Source organism: Cervus elaphus, chromosome 4, assembly GCF_910594005.1.
Source record: "Cervus elaphus chromosome 4, mCerEla1.1, whole genome shotgun sequence".
Taxonomy (NCBI): Eukaryota; Metazoa; Chordata; class Mammalia; order Artiodactyla; family Cervidae; genus Cervus; species Cervus elaphus.
The window spans coordinates 57425132-57446871 of NC_057818.1; the positions used below are offsets into that span (position 1 = coordinate 57425132).

Sequence of the window (21740 nt, forward strand, 5' to 3'; positions counted from 1 at the left end):
GCTGACGAAGGAGGTGGGGCCGTAAGGGGAAATCTCATTGGACAAAGCTCTGGAGGGAGACGCTGTTTATTAATTAACTTATTTATTTGGGTCTGTGCTGGATTCTCCTTGCTGCCTGGGCATTTCTCCTGTTGTGGAGCCCCGGCTGTCTGTGCCCCAGCTTCCGTAGCTGCGGCGGGCGCGGTGGGCTCAGCAGTTGCAGGCCCTGGACTCCAGAGCGCAGGCGCAGTTGTTGTGGCTCCCGGACTTAGTTAATCCCGGGCACGTGGGATTCTTTTTCCCAGACCAAGGATCTAACCCACGTCTCCTGCCTTGACAGGCGGATTCTCTTCCCACCAGGGAAGCACCTAGAGAAGCTATTTAGTGGATGTCTTTCCCGAGGTAGACGGCAGGGGACGCTATTCTGTGGGAGTGGTGCCAGGTCCTGGTGACTCAAGAGATGCGGCCAAGAGGGACGGAGGTGTCTCCCCGCTCCTTTCAACTGGGAGGCAGCTATACAGTTCACGGGGAACCCCAGGTCTGAATATCCAGAAACTGGGAACTTGAATATCCAGAAGGCGTCTCCAGGCCAGCTGAGGCCAGGGGCGAAGACTGTCGAGACTGGAGTCTTGCAAATCCGCCAGCCCTGCACCCATCCTCCTCTCCTGGTCGTCCAAGGCTCGGGGGCTCAGTTGTTCTCCATGGTTTCTTGAATCCAGTCCAGGTAGTGGCACACGCTTGTATAGACCGCAGGGCGCTGGGGTCTCGAGCAGGGTTCCGAGCCTCCGGACACCACACCGGCCAGGGTCCCATTGCAAACCAAGGGGCCCCCAGAGTCACCCTGCACGCGTAACAAGAGCAGAGAAACGGTTAGGCCGGTCCACTCAGGACCTGACACAAGGCATTTTCTTCCTCCGAGGAAGCTTCCAGTTCCCTTCTCCTCCAGAACCCAGGCGTCCGGGTCTCCAGTCCCTCCTCCCTCAGTCCACCTGTGCGGGCTCAGTCGTGTCCAGTTGCTTTGTGACCCCATGGACTGTAGCCCGCCAGGCTCCTCTGTCCATGGAATTTTCCCAGCAAGAATACTGGAGCGGATTGCCATTTCCTCCTGCAGGGGATCTTCCCAACCCAGGGATGGAACCCATGTCTCCTGTGTCTCCTGCATTGGCAGGTGGATTCTTTACCGCTGAACCACCTGGGAAGGCCATAGATGCAGGAGTAAAATCTCATGGCCCCCACCTCCCCCTAGGACCTAGCATCGTGGATCCTAACCCCTCTTCTCCCAGGACATAGAGTCCAACCCCTAGTCCCCTCCTCTTTTAGGTCCAGGAATCCTGGCAGGACTGGTTCCCCGTCTCCCCACCCCTTCCCAGGACCCAGGTATCCCAGATCCTTCCCTGTTCTGTTCTAGGAAGTCTGGGGCTCCAACTGCCTTCTCCCCCAGGACCCCGGAGTTGCTGCAGGACACCCACCCCCATCCTTCCCAGAGCAGGTCTCACCTGGCAGGAGCCCCGGCCCCCTTCCCACAGGCCGGCGCAGAGCATGCTGTCGGAGATGTGGCCTGGGTACGCCCGACGGCAGAGCCGGGGCTCCAGGATTCTGATGTTGGCACACTGCAGCGTCAGTGGGTACTCCACTGTTGGGAAAGCAGGTCGGTAGAAGGTCAGCAGCTGTCTCCTCCCAACTCAGCACTCCCCCTCCCCCCGCTTTCCGAAGACGGACCCACTGCCCCACAGCACGAGACTCTCCAGACTCTCCAAGACAGGAACAAGTGACAGAGCAACAGAATCACAGCGTGGAGGAGAGACAGATGGGGAGGAAGGGGAGAGGGCCGCAGAGGCAGAGAAAGATGCAGAGGGCCAAGAGATGAGAAGAGATAGGTATAAAACCCACACAGGGAAAAAGAGGGACCGTGGTGGGAGACAGAGACCACTGGAGGGGAAAGAGAACTCTCACAGGAGGCAGTGAAGAAACAGGGAGAAACAGACTCAGAGATGGGAATTCCCCGGTGGTCCAGTTGGCTAAGACTCCGCATTCCCAATGCAGGGGGCCCAGGTTCGATCCCTGCTCAGGGAGCCAGATCCCACATGCTGCAACTATGAAGGCCACGTGCTCTAGAGTGTGTGCTCCGCCTGGGTCAGCCACCACAATTAGAAGCCTGAGCATCACAGCTGCAGGGTAACTCCCCGCTCTCTGAAACCAGAGAACGCCTGCATGCAGCGACAGAAACAAATACAATAAAAAAATTTTTAAATAAATAAAGAAACAGACCAAGAGACATCCAGGGAGAAAGTAGTGAGATCAAGGGGAGGAGACGTTTACAGTGAGATAGCCGTTGGCAGAGACTGAGATAAAGACTAGATAGAGATGGGGAAGTGGGGGAGGGGCTGTCTAGGGAAACAGTGGTCCTTGGGGGTGAGATGCAGTGAACCAAAGAACCCGCGTGTTGGCTGAAGGGCACAGCCTCCACTGAATTGTGCCAAATTCTGCCCAACAGTGGTCGTTATTTTAGAAATACGGACCCAGCATTGTCAGTTTTGAATTTTTCAAGCAAATCAATAAACTTGGCTTTTGTATCACGTTGCTCAGGTTTTAACTGTTGGCAGCCACAAACTGACGTTTTTGTTTTTGTTTATTTCCATGGCCCTTTGAAAGCCAGTACTGCCGTGGGAAGCCAAATTTGACTAATGGATGTGCTGATTTCTGACTCTGAGTGACACAGACCTTATTTCGGTTCTGAGATGCATGTATTTTCACATGTAAACATCTCTGAAATCAGGATGTGCCTTCCAGTAAATGGTGTCATGCAGGGATGGATGGAGACTTCCCTGGTGGTCCAGTGGTTATGAATCCATCTGCCAGTGCAGGGAACGCGGGTTCGATCCCTGCTCTGGGAAGATTCCATTTGTGGCGGGGCAACTAAGCCCATGCACTACAACTTCTGAGCCGGCTCTCTAGAGCCTGCGAGCCGCATTCACTGAACCCATGTACCCCAGAGCCTGCGCTCCACAACAAGAGAAGTCTGCACACCACAACTAGAGAGGAGCCCCAGCTCGCCACAACTAGAGAAAGCCCTGGCACAGCAACAAAAACCAAAAATAAATAAGAAAGAATAAAATTTTTTTAAAAAGAAGATAAGTGAAAACGATTGCAAATGTGTCCTTTTAGCTATAGGTACTTCCGTGTATCTTGTAAGAAAATGATGGCTGAAACCTGTTTTTCTTTTTCTCATTCTTAGTGGGTTGTAAGATAATGGTGCATCTTATCATTCATAGCATTTAATGAAATATATGGATGCATAGATAGATGATAGACAGATAGAACATAGAGATGGAAAAGCAGAGACAGAGACAGAGAGGGGTTTCAGACTCCCGGCATGAGACATCAGGGTGTCTGCGGTGGGTGAGGCTGTACCCTTAGGACTAGACACGGCCCCCCAGCCTGAGATGAGGCACTCGGTGCCGGGGGAGACGCAGGTCTGGCTGAGGTTGAGGGGCTGCACGGCAGGGCCTAGATGTGCCTTCCGGGGCAGACGGACCAACATGATGTCATCGTTGTGGTCCTGGGCGGTGAGGTCCTGGTTGAATCCAGGGTGAGGGAAGAAGTCTGTGGCCCGGAACAGCTGCTCTGGACCCTCCCATTTCCAGAGGTGGTGCTCCCCGAGGCGGACCCACAGATACCTGTTGGACAGGTGTCAGAGGTCAAGGTGGGAGAAGGCAAGGTATCTTCTGCGCCCTGATCCTCTTTATTCTGACCACCGGGATGCTGGGTGACCCTCCACAAGCCACACACCCTCTCTGCGCCCTTGTCATCTCTACGTGACCCACAGTGCTGTGTGACTTTAAGCCAGGCACACACCCTCTCTGGGCCCCTGCCTCCCACTCCACCCCTTTGTCTGCCTCTACCTTCCTAGCTCTCCCCCAAAGCTCACACCTCTTCTTAGCCCCGTGTCGAGTGAACCACCTTCCTCTCTGCCCCACCTGGAGCCTCAGTGGTGACCTGGGTCCCCTGGAACCATGGAGGCAGGTGAGGCCTCTACCCATCACCCCACGACAGCCCTACAACCTGCACCCGCAGGTCTGGTGGCTTCTGTGGGGCGTGGCGCTGTGTCTTTCTGTGTATGTGTATGTGGAAAGGGTGGGATATGGAAAATCCCCGAGCTAGGCTCATTCGTGGCCTCAGACTTTTCCTGTCTGCTACATCCCTCATCTCTCAATGCACTTCTTCCTGAAATCCGGTCTCAAACCCTCTTCCTGCGGTGTCAGAGCCCACTTGCTCTGCTCTGGGTTCATGCCCTGGGCAACCAGGGACCCTCAGGGTGTCTACATGTCCATCCCCAACTCCTGGCCTCTGACACTAGGGACCAGGCTAATGACTGAGAACTCAGGGTTTGAAGACTGCAAGGTGTTAGCTCTGTCTTTTCCCTCTCTGTCACACTGTTGCCGTGGTTTCTGGGTCTGGGAAACCAGTCCCAACCCCACCCCACAGCCCCGACTTGTCCCTGATCCTGAATCTCCTGCACCTCCGTATTTCTGCTTCTCCCCCTCTGTCTTTGGTACTGAAATGTGGCCATTGTTTTCCTAGCCTGATGTACAGGCCTGAGCTAAAAGAGTGGTGTATGATGGGAAATTCTCATAGAGCAGCCTGGGTAGCCCCTATGCTTCATTTCTCGAGGGAAAACATCCAACAGGAGTGATGGCCCCTTTCCCCAGATAATATAAAAAGGATTTCTGCATCAGGTAGATTCTAGAATTCTATTAGAATGCCCAGAATCTAAGATTCTAAAATTCTAAGGTTCTAATACCTTGGAAACCCACAATTTTAGAATTCTATGAGGCTCAAGCTCTAGTATCTTAAGAATTTGAGATTCTAATGTTTTTTATTTCCCTGAATCAAAAAGCCTAGGATTTTTAAATTATCTGAATTAAATCTAGGACATGAAAACCTAGGGTTCTAACATTCTGGGACAGTAAAACTAGAATTTCATCATTCTAGAAATCTAGAAATCTTTGATTTTTAGAAATGTAAAAATTTAGGTTTCAAATAGTTTGAAACTCTCGAATTCTCTTGGTTAACACTTCGGGAATTTTAGAAATCTTGAATGGTAGTATGTGGGAACAGTAAATCCACCAGATTCTAGACATGTACGAATATAATCTAGAATTCTCTTGGTTCAAGATTCTAGAATTCAACAAACCACAGTATTCTAGGACACCGCAATTCAGAAATTCTCAGACTATGAGCTTCTCTACTCAATGAACCTAGCTAGAGCACTTTGAATCTAAGATTCTAGGGTTGCGCTATCTGACACAGTGATTGAGCGCTTAAATGTGGCTAGTCCAAATGGAGATGCAACATACTTGTAAAATGCAAGCCTGGTTTCAAAGGCTTAGTATTAAGAAAAAAAGACCAAACTATGTCATTCAGAAGTATTTAAAATTGATTACATGTTGAAATAACATTTTGAGTATGGCAAGTTAAATCTGCTGTGAAAATTAATTTTACTTTTCTTTTTTTTGTCTTTTTGGTTTCTGGTAGAAAACTTAAGCTTTCCTATGTGGTTAGGGTTAGTGCTATTTCCATTGGTTAGTGCTACTCTAGACTACTCAGATTCTACCTGTCCCTGAATCTATGTTTCTCCAATTCAGCAACATCACTAATGTACTTATTTACTTACATTAGTGTAAAATATCCTAGATGCAAGATTTTAGGAATGTACGGCTCTGGATTTTTCCAGGTCAGAGTCTAGGCATCTAGGAGTCTGAGTGAGTGAAGATGATCAGTAATGTCCAACTCTGCGACCCCATGGATTATAGCCCACCAGGCTCATCTGTCTATGGAATTTTCCAGGCAAGAATACTGGAGTGGGTTGCCTTCCCTTCTCCAGGGGATCTTCCCGACCCAGGGATAGAACCAGGTCTCCTGCCTTGCAGGCAGATTCTTTATGGTGTGAGCCACCAGGGAAGCTCATCTAAGAGTCGAAGTTTCAAAATCTACACCCTGAGGACCAGCTTCTCTAGGATGCTAGAATTTAGAGTCAACTCTCCGTCATTCTAGAAGTTGAACTTGGGGAACAGAAGTGGAGGCTCGGCGCTTCCTGCCCACAGCTCCCTCCCTCCTCTACAGAGGTCCCCGGCCCTCTCTCTCTTTCCTGACCTCCAGCCGGGTCCAGGTCACTCACCGTTTGCGGCAGTGGGCAGCTGTGAGCAGCCAGCGGTCACTGATGAGGGTCGCCCCGCAGAAGAGGTGGGTGAGGTAGAACAGCCCAGCCTGCCAGGGCTGCGAGTTGGGGCGACATTCCTTGGCCCCGATGGCTCGGGTGTCTGCCCAGCCCTGCCCTGGGGTGGGGACGGGAGGCAGGAGGGTTATCAGAGAGCCAGGTGGGAGGGCTCGGGGAGAGAGGCTAGACAGAGGGCCTGATGGAAGGGTCCCGGTGGGGGGCCATGGAGGGGAGCATGATGGCGGGAACCTCACCTTCCAGGAGCGAGAGCAGAGCGCAGAGGAATCCCAGCCTCATGACCTCTGGGGTGCCTGGATCTCCAAGCCTCTGCTCTGTGTCCCTGCTTCTTTATGGTAAGCCATACTGTCTTCCTCCTTGGGGCCGCCCCATGATTAATCTGGGTTGGGACATGTCCTGGGGAGGAGGGGGAAGCCCAGGGGCCTTGACTGGGGGCCGTGGGGAGGCAGACCGCACCGGTAGACCCTTTGTCAGGATGAGCACCATCAGGGGTCTGGCGCAATGGGGGAGGGGCCGTGGGTGAGACAGTCCTTCTCAGGTGGGTTCTCCGGAGAGGGCAGCCCTGATTCGCCCTGACTTCGGGGTGGCAGCATCCAGTTACAGGATATTCTGTGGCCTGGAGGAGGAAGAGAGAAAGGAGGAAGATCCCTAAGGCGGAGTCTTAGGGTGGAAGCAAGTTCATTTTGAATGAAGTTGCAGTGGGCTGGGACCAATGCACTCGGCAGGCTGGAGTGTTACCTAGCAAGACCTCCAGGGAATCAGGCTAGGAGTAGGAGAAAGAATCAGGACTCAGATGGAAGAAGGCAAACTAGCCGGCAGGATGGGGGTGAGGTAGGGAAAGAGGGAGAAAGAAAAAAAAAACAAAAAACAGGGAGACAAAGACACTCAAGAATGCAGCGAGAAAAAGAAAAAGAGACAGAAACGCTGTCTGGAGTGGCAGAGACCACAAAGGGAGCTGCACACCCACAGAACCCTCCCTGGCACCGGGGCTTGGGCCCCTTCCCACGAGGATAAAGGCCTCTCCCAGGAGGTTGAGAAATATGATCCCATCTGGGTTAACCTACTTTTGTCATAACCTACTTCCGTTTCCACATCTCTACCACCCCAAAGATCCAGGTGCCCAACCTAGCTGGTACTAAACACTTTTCCTATTAATACCACCAGATCTTGGCTAAGTCCTGAGAACATGGTCTTGTTTCTTTTCTACCCATCTCCTTCTTTCCAGTGTCCTTTGTATCATGCCATCTTCCCTGCCTCTCTCCCCATCCCTCCTTCTCACCAGATGAGCAGTCCCTTGAGGGCCAAGCCCAGATCTGACTCATTTCTGTGTTCCTCGCATCACCCTGTTCAAGGGTGGGCTCATGGGAGGCCTCAGGAGATGTTAATTGAATGAGTGAATGTCTTTCTCTATATCCTTCTTAGTAGTGAACTCCTACTCATCCTTCACAACCCAACCTAAATGCCCCCTCCTCCAGGAAGTCTTCTCTGATTCCTCCAGGCAGAGTACATCTTTTCCACACTGGGCACTTCCACCCTGGCCCTTCTACATTCTGTTGCTGTAAGACTCATGATTAAGCTGGGTCTGGGCTCCCTTGAATGTGTACACCTCACCAGGATGTAGTGGTTTGGAGCATGGACTCTGGAACTGGACCATTTGGGTCCAAATCTCAGTGCTGGTAATTGTTAAGTGTGTGATCTTGGGCAAGTCACTGAACCTCTCTCAGTTGCTCCATCTACTAAGTAGCAATAATAACTGGGGTTTGTGGGAGGATTAACACATATGAAGCACAACAGTGGTAGGCTTTCAATGAACATGCCTGTCCCCCTTCTACAGAGCCCTGCACTGCCTCCATCATAATACAGATCATCCATGACTACAGTTGCCTTATATTTTCTGCAGACTGGGAGGTCCTTGAGACCAGAGACTGAACACCCACTCTGTGCTAAGTGCCATACTAACTGCTTTAAAGAATATTTTGATAGCTAGCTTTTTTTGACTATTTATTCTTTGCTGGCAGTTAGGTCAACATTTCATGTATGTTTTCTCACTACATTCTCACAAGAGTCTAACTAATCTCTATTTCACAGTGGAGATAGCTGAGGCAGAGATAGCACTCAAGTATTTTGCTCAAATCACACAGTGAGTTACAGAAATATATTTCCTTCTCTACTTGGTGAACTCCTACTTATCCCTTAAAACCCCATGCATATGTCCCCTCATCTGAGAAGCCTTCCCTGATTCCTTCAGAAGGAGTCTTCAGGCCCTCTTGGGAAACCCTGGGCCTTCTTCTGTTACAGCATTGATCATTTTGTGTTATTTGTTAATTTGGCAATGCGTTGAATGCCTTGTGTGTGTCAGGCATCAGACTAGGTGCTTAGAAAACCACAGTGAATAAATTAGAGTCCTTGTCCGAATTGACTGGGTGAGGGGAAGGAGACAGACCATTACGGAGTAAACAGATACTGAGATCATTTTTGCTATAACAAGTGCTGCAAAAGAAATACACAGAGCAATGGATTAGTGACCAGTGCGGAGGTTTACAGTGGGGAGAAGCTTTCAGCCAGGGAAATCCTGGAAGGCCTCCTTGAGGAAGTGACTTTGAACAGGGACCTGAATGACAAGAATGTAAGGCTTGCCTGTCTCCTGGACCAGGCTAGCAGCTCCTTGAGGGTAAAGCCTAGTCTGATTCATCTCCAGGACCTGGCATGGCACACAGCTCAATAAACACTTATGATGTGACTAAAGGAATGGGTGAATTGCCTTTAAAAATGAATCGAGTTTTCGAGTTCCCACCTTCTTCACTCTGATTCTTGCATAATAAGCTCAACTGATATGCCTCATTGGCGTTTCCTGGGTGTGCTAATAGGGGTGGGGAAACGGTGGAAGAGAGCTGTGTAGACTCTGTTCAAACGCTGTGCCCCAGTCTTCCATGGGATCTGTGGGGGTGCGGGGTAGGGGCCTTGTGGTCACCACTGTGTTCTCAGCACGCAGTAGTGAGCCTGCCATACAACTGGTGCTCAATAAACTGATGTTGGAAAGAGAAAACAAAATAACCTGTGCAGGTTAGGAAACTTCTATTGTGCATGTGTTCCACTTGTGTTACCACTCTAAAGTCCAGGCTCAGTGGAGGAGACACCCAGACTTCTGTTAGCTTTGCTTGGATTCTGTGTATAATAGCCCCTGTTCTATGCGCTCAGTTATGTCTGACTCTCTGTGACCCCATGGACTGTAGCGCGCCAGGCTCCTCTGTCTGTGGGATTCTCCAGGCAAGAATACTGAAGTGGGTTGCCATCTCCTCCTCCAGGGGATCTTCCTGACCCCGGGATTGAACCCGTGTCTCCTGCATTGGCAGGTGGATTCTTTACCATAAGCACCACCTGGGAAGTCACATTTAGCCCCTAGCATGGGAATATTTGCACAGAGACAGTATCAGGGAGAGGATAAGAATCCCCTCATCCCAAATTTTCAGGGCAAAAAGCTCAAAGCCAATTTAGGGGAGGGGAGGGGAGGGGAGGGGAGGGGAGGGGAGGAGATGGAGTTGGAATGTCTGGTTGTTGGATCAGCCAATGAGAATGGAGATGTGGTATAGAGATGGAATTGGATGGGGATGGATCTAACCAAGAAACCAAAACATTTCCCTTAAATTTCAGAGGGCTTCTTTGCATAAACTTAGCAACTGAGATAAGGGAGGGGTCCTCTGGTCTTAGAGGCTCAGATGCCTGTAAGGTGAGGTCCCTTGAGTTTCCGTGGCCCCAGCAAGGCACGGAAGGTACCAGATGACTCAGAGACAGCCCAGGTCCTGGGACAGGAGGAACAGGTGTTGGGTGGACCCCAACATGGGAAACAGTGGGAGGGAAGAAGGAAGTGGTTAAGGGGTGCTCTACAGAACTTGACAGGAAGAAATGTGATTATCCCATCAGTCCTGATAGACGGGGCTGGGAACGCAAAGGGTGGTTAGGATTAGAGGCTACCTCTGTGCTTTTCTCCCCACAAAAATCACACACATGCCCACCAGGACCTGGTGCCATTTAGTCAGAGTTCACCACCCACCATGTTAATACTTGACGTGGCAATTTCCATGACAATCTACACGCACATGTTATAGTCTCCTCATGACACGTTTTATGAGGTAAGCACTTCATTGTTCCGGTTTTCCAAGTGAGGATAAACTGAGGCTCAGAGAAGGTACTTGGCTTGCCCAAGGTCACACAGCAGGTAGCAGTGAAGAAGGCCAGGTCGGGTGATGGATAACTTCTCTCAGAGACTAGTGACTACCATCTTCATTTCTCATGAACAAAACTTGGCCAGCGCTTTCTGCATCTTGGCCACCGCTGTCTGCATCTCAGCTTCAGCGCGGGCAGAGAGCAGCAGTGGGCAGGGGGTGTGAGGAAAGAGGAGAGATGTTAGCAGGTGTGCATGGGTGGCAGAAATTTGAGTGGGGCAGGGGGAGAGCCCAGCCCAGATGGAGGAAGGCAGAGGAAGAAGGCAGGTGGAGAAGGAGTTGCAGGGCATCCTGGGTCAGTTGGAGCGGATGGTCTTCTCTATCCAAGAGCGGTACTTGCAGATCTGCGTGTAGACAGCTGGATGCTGGGCGGAGCCGCAGGGGTAAACGCCCCATGAAAGGATGCCCTGCAGGGTCTCGTCACAGACCAGAGGGCCACCAGAGTCACTCTGGGAGTGGGAGGGAGGAAAGATCAAATAAATACACCAACGGAAAGGCTGCCACCTAGGGGTCTGGGGTAGTGATGGGGAAGGGAAGGGTCGGGTAGGGTTGGAGCTGGGTTGGGATAAAGCTGAGGTTGGGGGTGGGGTTGAGGTGGGATGGGGTGGGGATGAAGTTGGAGATACGATGGCGATGGCGCCATGTCATTCATGGTAGGTGAGGGATGGAGCAGGTTCTAGAGATAAGGCTGGGGTTGGACTTTAGGAGGGCTTCCCAGGTAGCACTAGTGGTAAAGAACCCGCCTGCCAAGGCAAGAGACGTAAGAGATGTGCGTTTAGTCCCTGGGTTGGGAAGATCCCCTGGAGGAGGGCATGGCAACCCACTCCAGTATGAGAATCCCACGGACAGAGGAGCCAGGAGGGCTACAGTCCATAGGGTTGCAAAGAGCTGGACACGAATGAAACAACTTAGCACATGGGCATTTAGGAATGGCTTGAGGATGGGGAGGTGGCTTAGGATGGGGTAGGAAGGGGTTGGGAGAAGAAAATGGCAACCAGCTCCAATATTCTTGCCTGGGAAACTCCATGGACAGAGGAGCCTGGAGGGCTACGGCCCATGGGGTGGCAGAGTCAGACATGACTGAGCAACGCATACAGGATGGGGAGACGGGCTTGGGCGTGGACTTGGAGACAGGGTTGGGCATGAGAAGGTGGACACAAGGAAGTAGAGTTGAACATGGGGTTGATGTTGGGGTAGCAGTGGGATAGTGCTGGACGTGGGGAGGAAATTGGGCTGGAAGTAGGGGGTGTCTGTTTTCCCATAGCCTCCCTGTCCTGCTCCCACCAGTCAGAGACCCTCCCTGGCCAGTCTGTACCTGGCAGGGGTCCTGGCCCTGATCCAGTCCTGCACACATCATGTTGCTGGTGATCACGCCGGGATAGAAGACTTCACACTCCTTAGGGCTCAGGATAGTGACCCTGGAGCAGCTCAGGCCCTTGTTGTACTTCACTGATGGGAGAAAGCATCGGGTAACCCTGGGGCCCCGGCCCCCAGTGCCCCAGGCCCCAGGAGTCCCGACACCCAGACCGTGCCCCTCCCAGGCCCCAGACTCCCAGCCTCTCCTCCGTCCAGGAGTCCTGGCCCCGCTTCCTCCTTCCCCGAGATTCAGGCCCCCCCGGGGCCCCTGGCTCTTGCCTCTCCGGGAGGAAGTGGTGGCCCAGCCGGCGATCTGGCACTGGTCCCCGGGCTGCGTGCAGCGGAAGGGCAGGCGCAGGGGCCGCACTCGAGGCCCCGGCACCACAGGCCTGCCAAGCTTCAGCAGCATAAGGTCGTGCTCGTCCGTACGCCTCGGCAGGATGGGGCCCGAGCCCTGCTGGTACTTGGGGTGGACGATAGGACGAGAGGTCCGGCGCAGCTGTTCGCCCTGCAGCAGCAGCAGGTGGTCATCCCCGACTCGAGCCCACAGGGGCCTGGGGAGGGAAGAGCCTTCATCGGGACTGGGGCTGAGCCCTGAGTCCCTGGGAAGGAGGGTACAGGCATTGGGGTCGGGGGGGGGGACTCTTGAGTCCTGGCAGGGGAGGGGGCTGGGGCTGGGACTCTAGGGTCTGAGGGAGGAGGGGCTGGGGGCCTAGATTCTTGGGTCTAGGTGGAGGGGGCTGGGACTCCTAGGTCTGAGGAAGCAGTGTGTAGGGGAGAAGGGAACTGGAGACCTGAGGTGGGAGGCATGGGGAGGTGTGACCACGGGTTTGGGTCCCTAAGTTCTGCAGGATTTGAGGGCAGAGGGTCTCCATGGGTAACCTACTCTTTTCTTCCTCCTTCACTGAGGACTCACAAGGTGAATAACTTCTTTTAGTTCTAAAGTCCTAACCACACTAGACCCCAACTTCTGTCTGCTGCACAAAACTGTCTACACCTAAATGGAAACCCCTGATGTTGGGAAAGTTTGAGGGCAGGAGGAGAAGGGGACAACAGAGGATGAGACGGTTGGATAGCACCATCGACTCAATGGACATGAGTTTGAGCAAACTCCAGGAGATAATGAAGGACAGGGAAGCCTGGTGTGCTGCAGTCCATGGGGTCACAAACTGCCCGACATGACTTAGGGACTGAACGACAAAAACAGGAAAAATGGAACCCTAAGAGTTTCGGCTGGGCAGTGGCTCTGGATGGGCCCAGAAACGCTGAGAAAGACCACACTGCCCCCTCGTGGTCACAGCACAACTCCACCTCTCCTCCTACAGGAAGCCCTCCAGGACTGCCCCCACGTGGAGCTGGCAGGCCCATACCCTCACGTGCTCCCGCCCCTCCCTGCCACCCCCGCCCCCCGGGGCCTGTCTCCCCAGCCCCTCCGTAGAGCCCCAGAGGAGCTTCCCCTACTTATTGTTCCCGCAGTGTGCAGCGGTGAGCACCCAACTCCTGTCCACCAGGACGCCGGCGCAGTGGAACGAGAGGCCATTGAAGAGGGACACCTGCCAGGGCTGCGAGCCGTGAGCGCACGGGGCGCCGGAGGCCACGACGCGGGAGCTTGTGTCGTTTGCGGGGAGCAGCAGAGCCTCCGAGACTGGAGAAAGAAAGCAGGTGGGGGTCGGAGCAGTCAGGGCAGTATGGCCAGCACTGGGTTTGGGATCTGAGTGGGGCCATAGGACGGGGCTTTTTCGGGAGTGGTGGTGCACAGCCTGAACCCGACGGCGTGTGTGGGAATTGGCTGTCCCGAAGCAACCGAATGGAAGTGGGCGGAGAACGGCGTGAGAGGGGAAAGGAGACCTAAGGGGCCTCCCCTGGTGGCTCAGACAGGAGAGAATCTGCCTGCAAGGCAGGAGACTCGCGTTCGATCCCTGGGTCGGGAAAATCCCCTGGAGGACGCGATGGCAACCGAGTCCAGGATTCATGCCTGGGAAATCCCGTGGACAGAGGAGCTTGGCGGGCTACAGTGCATGATGACTGAGCGACTGACACTTTCACTTTCACTTGCAAGGAGACCGAAGAGGCTGATTCTGGAGGAGTGAGGAGTGAACCGAGTACAGGACAAGGTCAGGAATACAAGGAGGCGGGGCTAGGGGCGTGGCCAATGGGGCGTGGCCAATGGGGCGTGGCGAAAGGGGCGGGGATAGAACTCTGCGCTGCGGGGGTGAAAATTAGGGTTGGGTGGGTGAAAGTTAGTTAGAAGGGGTGAGGGCAAAATACTGTAAAAGCAAGGCTTGGGATAGGGACTCCCCTGTTGGTCCGGTGACTGAGACTCCACACTCCCAATGCAGAGGGCGTAGGAGTTCAGTCCCTGGAGGGAACTAGATTCCACAGCCTTCAACTAAGAGTTCGCCAGCAGCGACTGAAGATCCCACACGCCAAAGCTAAAAAGATGCCCCAACTAAAAGTTGCAGCTGTGTGCTGCAACTAAGACCCGGCGCAGCCAAATAAATAAATACATATTAAAAAAAAAAAAGACTTGGGATTAAAATAGGGCGGAGTAAGAAGGGGCGGGGAGGGGAAAGGCGAGGACAAAGTGGCGGGTGTACTGATCCTAGCGGAGTGAAAAGCGTTGGGATAGCTAGGGCGGAGTTAGAAGAGGGGCGGGTCTAATTTGGGGCCGGGCCTTTCCGGACCGGTGAGTGAGTGCTGGGGGTCCCAAGGGGAGGAGAAGTGCGCAACAGGTTTGGTTTTAACAGCCCACTCTCCCATCGCCTCCCCGCCACCCGCCCGCTGCTCACCCCATTCCCCGGCGGCCCCCTCCAAGCCTGGTTCCCCGCCTCACCCCAGAATTGCGCCATCAGTAGCGGCAGCAGCAGCTTCCCCAGGCCGCCCTGAGCGCCGGAGGCGGCGGAGAGGTGGAGATGTGGAGGTCTCATGGCCAGGACCTAGGCTGGGGAGGAGCAGCGATGCGGGCAGTTCAAAACACTTGCCGGATCCGAGACCCCCACCTTGCCTGCCCGTCCGCGCATCCTGGGCCACCCCAACCGGCAGGGACCCGTTTAACCTAAGGTCGACCGGCGCAGGGGTGGGTAGCCTGGCGATTCGGGCCTGAACCGCCAGTGATGGGCCCAATTACCCTAATGACGCCCCTCTGGCGTCCTCCCTCACTCCCCGTCCCACGCCCGAGGGCAGCGCCCTCCCGGGCCGGACTGGCCCGGGCTGGCCCGGGTGCCAACCTTTCGGCGCTTCGAGTTCCTGCCCTCCTTCATATAAATGGGCTGGAGCTTCGAGGCTCAGAGGATAAAGAGGATAAAGAAGCTGAGTCTCCAACAAGTCTCCTACCCGCCACCCGAAGGTGCCCACCTGGGCTCTGGCGACCCACCCCCACCAAGGTGAGGTGCGTGCCACTCACCTGGGAGCCGTGGAGGGGAAGATGTGCCTCAGCCCTGCCGTGTGGGCCGCTGGACTCCTCTGCCAAGGGACCCCTGGGCAGGCCTCCCCTTTTAACCCCGAACAGCCTGTTTCCCCACCCTCCCCCCAGGGAGGTACCCACTCCCTATCCCTCTCCCTAATTATGCAGTGGGTGAGGCTGGGCCCCAGATTCCTGCTTTGGGAGGGGCCCGGGAATACAGGCTTCTCCTAGTGCCTGAAACACCCTTTCAGAACTTGGATTTCGTGGGGTTTCCCCAGGTCCGGTGTTCCCAGAAGCTTTCTTAGGTGAGGAGAGAGGGGGGCCACATCCCCAGAAGTTCCCCGGGGGTCACTGGCATAGCGTTGGAGACAGATGACTGTAAGCAGAGAGAGAGAGGGAAATAAGTAAACAGGGAAATGCATACCGAGAGTGACGTAATGAGAAAAGCCGGACGGCTGACCTGGAAAGAGGGAAGCAGAGCGATAAGACAGATGGAAAGAAAAAGAGTGGGAGCAAGAGACAGACAAAAGGAAAAGAATGCACAAAGAGGCAGGTGCGGACACAGAGGGATGCTCTGTGCCTGGGCGCGCACCCGTCCACAGCCAGAGTGGTGTCCTTGTGTGTCCCGGCCCCGGTGTGTAGGGGGAGGTTCCGCACCCTGTGCGGTCACTTCCTATCCTTCCTGCCACCTGCGTGTCTCCAGGTGACAGACAGGCCCATGAGTCACAGGAGGCCAAAAGCTGCAAGGGGCATCCCACGACACTTCAGCCAACTCCCTCATTTCGGGTGAGGAATGGGAGGCTCAGAGAGGGCAGTGACTCACGGGAGGCCACGCAGCAAGGTCCACTTAACCACCCAGAGGCCCCAGTTCCAGCTCTGAGTTCTGACTCCTCCTGCCAACCACCTCCCCTGCCAGGTGAGCAGAATGTGAGGCGAGAGCTACTTCTGGACTCTTTGTGACGCTTCTTCTCCAACAAGAAGTGGGTTAATTCCAGAGGTAGCCCAGCTCTGTGCCCTCCAACTGAACTTTCTGCCGCAATGGAGAGGCTCTGTATTTGCTATCAAATGCAGTAGCCACCCGCCACATGTGGCTACAGAGGTTTTGACATGCGACGAGTATGACTCAAGGATTGCATTTCTGATTTTGGGCCATTTAAATTTAATTTTAATTTAAATAGCCACATGTGGCTAGTGGCTATAGTATTGACCTGCAAAGGTCTTGATGAACTACCTATTATGAAGGTTGGAAAGAAAACAATGATCCCTTCCTTTTATTGGGTCTCCGCTATGTGCAGGCTGACTGACGGAGTGTGCATACTTCTGCATGCACGATTTTACAGATAAGGAAAGGAGTCTTAATCAAGGCAGTATTGTTAAGAAATGATCCCTTGCTCATCTTACTTACTGGCTGTGTGACCATGAATAGGCGACTTCTTATTCTGTGCCTTAGTTTTCCTCATCTGCAAAATGGGTATAATAATAACAGCACCAGCCTCATATGGTTTTGTGAAGATTGTGTCAGTCGACATATTTAAAAGCCCTGGGACCAGGGTCACTGGGAGCATTCAAAAGATTCATTCGTTTAGTAAATATTTATTGAAACCTTAGTGTGTGCCAGGAATTGCGTTTGCAGCTGGAGGTACAACAGTGAACCAGACAGCTATTTTCACTCCCAGAGTCACAAGTTAGAATGAGGCAGGAGTAGAACCCAGGTCTCCTAACTCCAAATCCTAACCCTGCTTACTAAGTAATCACACTGATTACTAAGTTAATAGCATCTCTCGTGGTCAAGAAGGCCTCTCCCCCCACAAAGTACATGAAGAGAGTCCTGGCTCAGACTTCCTTATTAACAGAATGAACAGGAAACCACAGCCCCAAGTAGGGATTAGGGGATTGGGCTGTGATCAGCTGGTCCTGGCTAATTGTTCTCCATGGTCTTCTGGATCCAGTCCACATATTTGCAGACCTTTGTGTAAACACCAGGCTTTTTGGAGACAGCACATGGGTCCTGGCCCCAGGAGATGATGCCTTGAAGAGACCCATTACAGACCAGAGGGCCCCCAGAGTCACCCTGGAGATGGGGAAAAGAGAACCAGTTAGACAGGAGGCAAGAGGGGAAAGTGTTCATGGTCTTCGATAGGACTTGGGGATGGTGTTGGAATAGAGGTGGAGATTGAAGATGGGATTGAGGATGAGGTTAGAGTTACAAGTGAAAACAAAGATAGGATAGAAAACTGATTGGTCCAGTGGTCAAGAATCAGCCTTCCAATGTAGGGGACGTGGGTTCAATCTCTGGTCAAGAAACTAAAACCCCACATGCAGTTAAGCCTGGGGTCCACCACTAGAGCAAGCATGATTTGAGGATGGGTGGGGCTGGAAATAGGGGTGGGGATGGGAGTGGAGCTGGGGATTGTGTTTAGATTAGAAAGGGGAACCAGGAGTGGAGCTGGATTGGGGGGTTGCCAGGGAAAGTTGGGGAATGAGATTCTGGCTGCTGATGAAGATGCAACTGAGGTGGGAGCTGGGAATGGAAATGTGGTCGGAGACCCAGGCCCTGCCCTCTGACCTGGCAGGAGTCCTTGCCCTCCTTTCGGACACTGGCACACACCATGGTGTCCGTGATGTTGCCGGGGTAGGCGTCCTCACACTCCTCCTGCTTGATGATGGTGATGTTGGCACATCGCAAGGTACGGGGCAGGTGCACTGTAGAGGCGACATGAGGGGGCACAGAGAATGAGAAGCCCCCAGTCCCCTTCCTCATGCTGCGGGGCTGCCTCTAACCCCGGCAGAGAACCAAGGCCCTTTCTCTGCACCCAGCTCCCGTCCTTCTTGCTTGCAGCCAACTCACCTCTCTGCTTGTAGCGACAGTAACAGTAATGCCATTAAGTAAAATTCTTTATGCCAGTTGCTCTATAAACATTATCTCTTATCTAGACCTAGCAGGTGGGTGTGATTATTCTCATCTTATAGAGAAGCCACTTGCCTAAGGACCTACAACTCTGCAGGTCGTGGATCTGAAATTGCACATCCTGTCTCTGAATCCAGGCCCCAAACGTTTGTCTCCACCCTCCCCAGCCCTAACATTTCCACTCTTCCTTTTGGCTTATCCCACTATTGACACCCCCGGGGTGGCCTCATTTTGTATTCCTGCAAGTTCTCGTCTTTGAAGGTTCCTCTGGCTCCCGCTATCCTTCCGCAATCATAACCGCGTGCCCCGCCCCTCCCCATCGCGTGCCCCTTTGGAGCCCCTACACTGGGGGCTGGACATGGTGCCCCAGCCGGAAATGAGGCAGTCGGCGCCCGCAGGGACGCAGCGCCGTGACACGGTGAGGGGTCGCACGGCCCAGGTGAGTTGGGCCGGGGTCGTCATCTTCACCAGCATGATGTCGTTGCGGTGGTCTTTGTTGGGGAGGCTGTTGTTGAAGTCTGGGTGGGGGAAGGACTTGGTGGCAGTTCGGGTCTGCTCACAGCCATCCTGCCGCTGGAGGCTGTGCACCCCCAGGTGAATCACATATCGGCTGAAGTGGGAGACACACCGCCGGTCAGAGACGGAAGGGGAGGGAGGCAAAGGAGATGGAGAGAGGCGTGGGGGGGAGGGGGAGAGACAGAGAGAATGAGGAAGCAGCGCGGCTCCCCCTCCAGCCTCGTCCCCCGTCGCCCACCACGCACCACGACCTTATCCTCAACAGGACATCCGACCCCCCGAGCCCAGCGCCATCCGGCTTCCGACATCCTTCATCGTCCCAGCTTCAGTCTCAGCCCCATCCCACCGTCGATCCCTGACCCCACGGTCCCCACCCGAGCCCCTCTCCACCCATCTCTCCATCTCCATCCCCCTCCCCTCCCAGCCCCGCCCCAGCCCCCGCACCCACGGCTTGCGGCAGTGGGCTGCTGTCAGGAGCCATCTGGGGGCGATGAGTGTGGCCCCGCAGAGCAGCCTCGTCTTCTGGAACAGAGCCACTTGCCAGGGCTGTGAATGAGGGGCGCACTCGTAGCCCTTGATGATTCTGGTTTCCCCCCCGACGTGCCCTAGAAGGGTGGGGAAGCCAAAGAGGGGGCCCAACCATGAGTGGACTCCCAGAAATGGGGGGAAGGGGATCACAACCCTGGGAACGCACTGTGTGGACCGGCTGGGCATTAGATGATTGAAACCCTTCCATACCAGCTGCTCAGCAGCCATTGTCCTGAGCTCTCTGAGTGTCTCCCACACCACCCCACCTGCCCTAGGCCCTCCTCTGGGACTGTCTTTGTCTCCTCCCTATTCTAGCTCTAAAGGGATCACACCTTTGGGTGGCAGGGGGCATCCGGGACTCGTTACAGCTCATCTACTCTTTCAGATGCCCTGTTATTCTGTATTTTTAATATCAGCTCCGTCAGGGTCTACACCCTGAGGGCTGGGAATCCTAGAGACTCTGGGGGCCCCTGCCCGTCCCCACCCCCCACCGTACCTGTCACCAGAGCAAACATGATTAATTGCAGAGTCATCATGGCCTGCAGCGGGGGAGGGCAGGCCCCAGGTTCTTCTGGGAACAAGATGGACAAGGGGCAGAATCACTTCATGGGGAGATGGAGGGCTGGTCCATGACCCTGCTCCGGCTCCTCCCCCAGCAAGAAACAACCAGGTTTGCGGAATTCCCTGGTTCTCACAGCACCCCAACCTCCAAAATTTTAAAAATAAATCTCTAGTATGGAGGCTGGCTTTGCAGGGCCCAATCCCAGTTAGGGGCTTCCCCAGTGGCTCAGCGGTAAAGAATCCGCCTGCCAATGCAGGAGACCCAGGTTCCATCCCTGGGTGGGGAAGAGCCCCTAGAGAAGAAAATGGCAACCCACTCCAGTATTCTTGCCTGAAAAATCCCATGGACAGAGGAGCCTGGCGGGCTGCAGTCCATTGGGTTGCAAAGAGTCGAACACAACTGAAGTGACTGAGCACACACGCACGCACTCCCAGTTGAAACCTCCAGAAGCTAGGGGAGGGCTTTGCCCAGAGCAAGGGATGGGCTGACCCCGTGTAGTCAGCCACGGGACCTCGTAGGCCCTTCTTGCCCATCTGAGACTTAGGGCCCAGCCAGCTGGGGGTCGGGGGATAAAGGGAACCAGGCTCCATTCAGTAACCACCCCAGAGCTATCTGGGGTGTAGGAGGGAGCTCAGCCTGGGACAGCATTCTGACCCCAACCCTGCTGAACCCCTGCTAGACAGGGCAGAACAGCTGGATAGGGCAGAGAGGGGCTGGTCACCTGGCCAGTGGGGGTGGAGGGTTGGACTCGGTGATGGAAGCTGGGGTCGGAGGACACTAAGCTTGGGGTGGGGGTGGGGGGCAGCCTGCTGGAGACAGAGATCAAGGCAGACAGACACAATGCCTCCACCCCTAGAAGGTCTGAACAGGAGGAATGATGCCAGGCAGAGGCCTGGCACCCTCAGCAGGGCGCCTTCCCTTCCGCCCTCCCACCACACCCCCAGACTCACGGGCGCTGGGGCTGGGGCTCGGGGGGCCGGCAGACACTGATGCAGCAGGTCTAGTAGTGGGAGGCACCAGAAAGGTGAGCAGGTAGGGGGTGGCCCGGGGCGGGCCCAGGATGACTGGCCTCCCAGCCCTGCCTTAGCGCCCCTGGGGGCAGGGTGTGGGGGGCACTCCCCAGCCTGGCCCGGGCCCTTGGGTGTGTTGCCCACCTGCCACTGTCACGTCCCCAAGTCTCTCTTCTCTGTGCATCTGTATCCCCTCGCACCCCTGGGTCCATCTGTCTGTCTGCATCCTTTCTTGTCACTGTGAATCTGCCTTTATCTCTCCCACTTTTCTATAATTCTCTGTGTGTGTGTGTGTCATTTTTCTTTCTGGTCCTTTCTCTCTCTTTGTCCAACCCTGTTTTTCCCTCCCAGTGTCTGCAAGCCTCCTGTAATTCTTCCCATCTTTCTTTGTGCCTCTCTCTCGTCTCTGCCTCCCTCCATCCCTGTCCTTCTGTCTCTCCCCACATCCATGTCTAAATCCCTCTCAGTTCTCCTCCTCTCCCAGTCTGTCTGTGTCTCCTGTCTTTGCTCCTCCCTTCCCACAGCCCCCAAGCCGGGGGGGGGGGGGGGGCCTGGCCCCTTTGTTCACCATTCCAAGGGGGGGGGGGGGGGGGGGGGTGGGGGACTCGGGCATCACACAGGTGGGGCTGCTGCCAGGCAAAGGAGCAGGCAGGAGGGTGGGGGAGGCAGGTTGGGGCCTGTGGGATTTGAGGCCCAGGAAAGGGAAGTCTGCCCTGGGCCGGCATCCACCCCCCAGGGCTCCTCCGGGGCTTCACTTCCCTGCCCACCCTTCTCCCGGGGTCCTCGGGAGCCAGCTGTGGCCCTTACTCACTCTGTGACCTAGGTCCGATGACTTCCGGAATCTGAGCCAGCTCAGCTTCCTCCTCTGCAAAACTCAAGTGCCGATCCCTACTTCTGCGGGTTTGTTTATTATCACTTAGATCTCCCTCAGTCTTGCCCTCCTCTCTCCCCTAATGAGATGTGAAGCAAGACTAGGGGATAGGCTTGGGTTCTGACAGCAGCCAGCCTTGGCCCCAAATC

The 21740-nt window shown here is 54.5% G+C and overlaps 3 protein-coding genes and 1 long non-coding RNA gene across 6 annotated transcripts; 1 reads left to right on the top strand and 3 right to left on the bottom strand.

The window, feature by feature from the left end:
• Positions 1-34: 34 nt before the first annotated feature.
• KLK9 (kallikrein related peptidase 9) lies at positions 35-6582 on the bottom strand. The gene is made up of 5 exons (XM_043899976.1): positions 6451-6582; positions 6158-6314; positions 3391-3656; positions 1476-1612; positions 35-820 (listed from the first exon to the last, which is right to left on the bottom strand). The coding sequence occupies exons 1-5, from the start codon at positions 6491-6493 to the stop codon at positions 668-670; spliced, it is 756 nt and encodes a 251-aa protein (XP_043755911.1). The 5' UTR covers positions 6494-6582; the 3' UTR covers positions 35-667.
• On the top strand, positions 6412-14598 carry LOC122692409. Its single transcript, XR_006340643.1, has 4 exons — positions 6412-6549; positions 13270-13455; positions 13853-13907; positions 14133-14598. It is a non-coding gene; the product is annotated as an uncharacterized LOC122692409 (long non-coding RNA).
• Positions 10315-15354, bottom strand: KLK10 (kallikrein related peptidase 10). Its single transcript, XM_043899952.1, has 6 exons — positions 15197-15354; positions 14627-14734; positions 13255-13438; positions 12073-12347; positions 11753-11886; positions 10315-10886 (listed from the first exon to the last, which is right to left on the bottom strand). Exons 2-6 carry the CDS (start codon positions 14718-14720, stop codon positions 10734-10736), a joined length of 840 nt encoding a protein of 279 aa, XP_043755887.1. The 5' UTR covers positions 14721-14734; positions 15197-15354; the 3' UTR covers positions 10315-10733.
• A 1128-nt stretch (positions 15355-16482) lies between these two features.
• Positions 16483-21651, bottom strand: KLK11 (kallikrein related peptidase 11). 3 transcript variants are annotated; one of them, XM_043899978.1, is made up of 7 exons: positions 21532-21651; positions 20661-20710; positions 19645-19719; positions 19069-19225; positions 18449-18714; positions 17763-17899; positions 16483-17267 (listed from the first exon to the last, which is right to left on the bottom strand). In XM_043899978.1, the coding sequence occupies exons 3-7, from the start codon at positions 19682-19684 to the stop codon at positions 17115-17117; spliced, it is 753 nt and encodes a 250-aa protein (XP_043755913.1). In that variant the 5' UTR covers positions 19685-19719; positions 20661-20710; positions 21532-21651; the 3' UTR covers positions 16483-17114. The 3 variants fall into 3 exon arrangements, with proteins under 3 accessions (XP_043755913.1, XP_043755912.1, XP_043755914.1); XM_043899977.1 differs by lacking the exon at positions 20661-20710; XM_043899979.1 differs by lacking the exon at positions 21532-21651 and having other exon boundaries at positions 20661-21053.
• Positions 21652-21740: the final 89 nt, after the last annotated feature.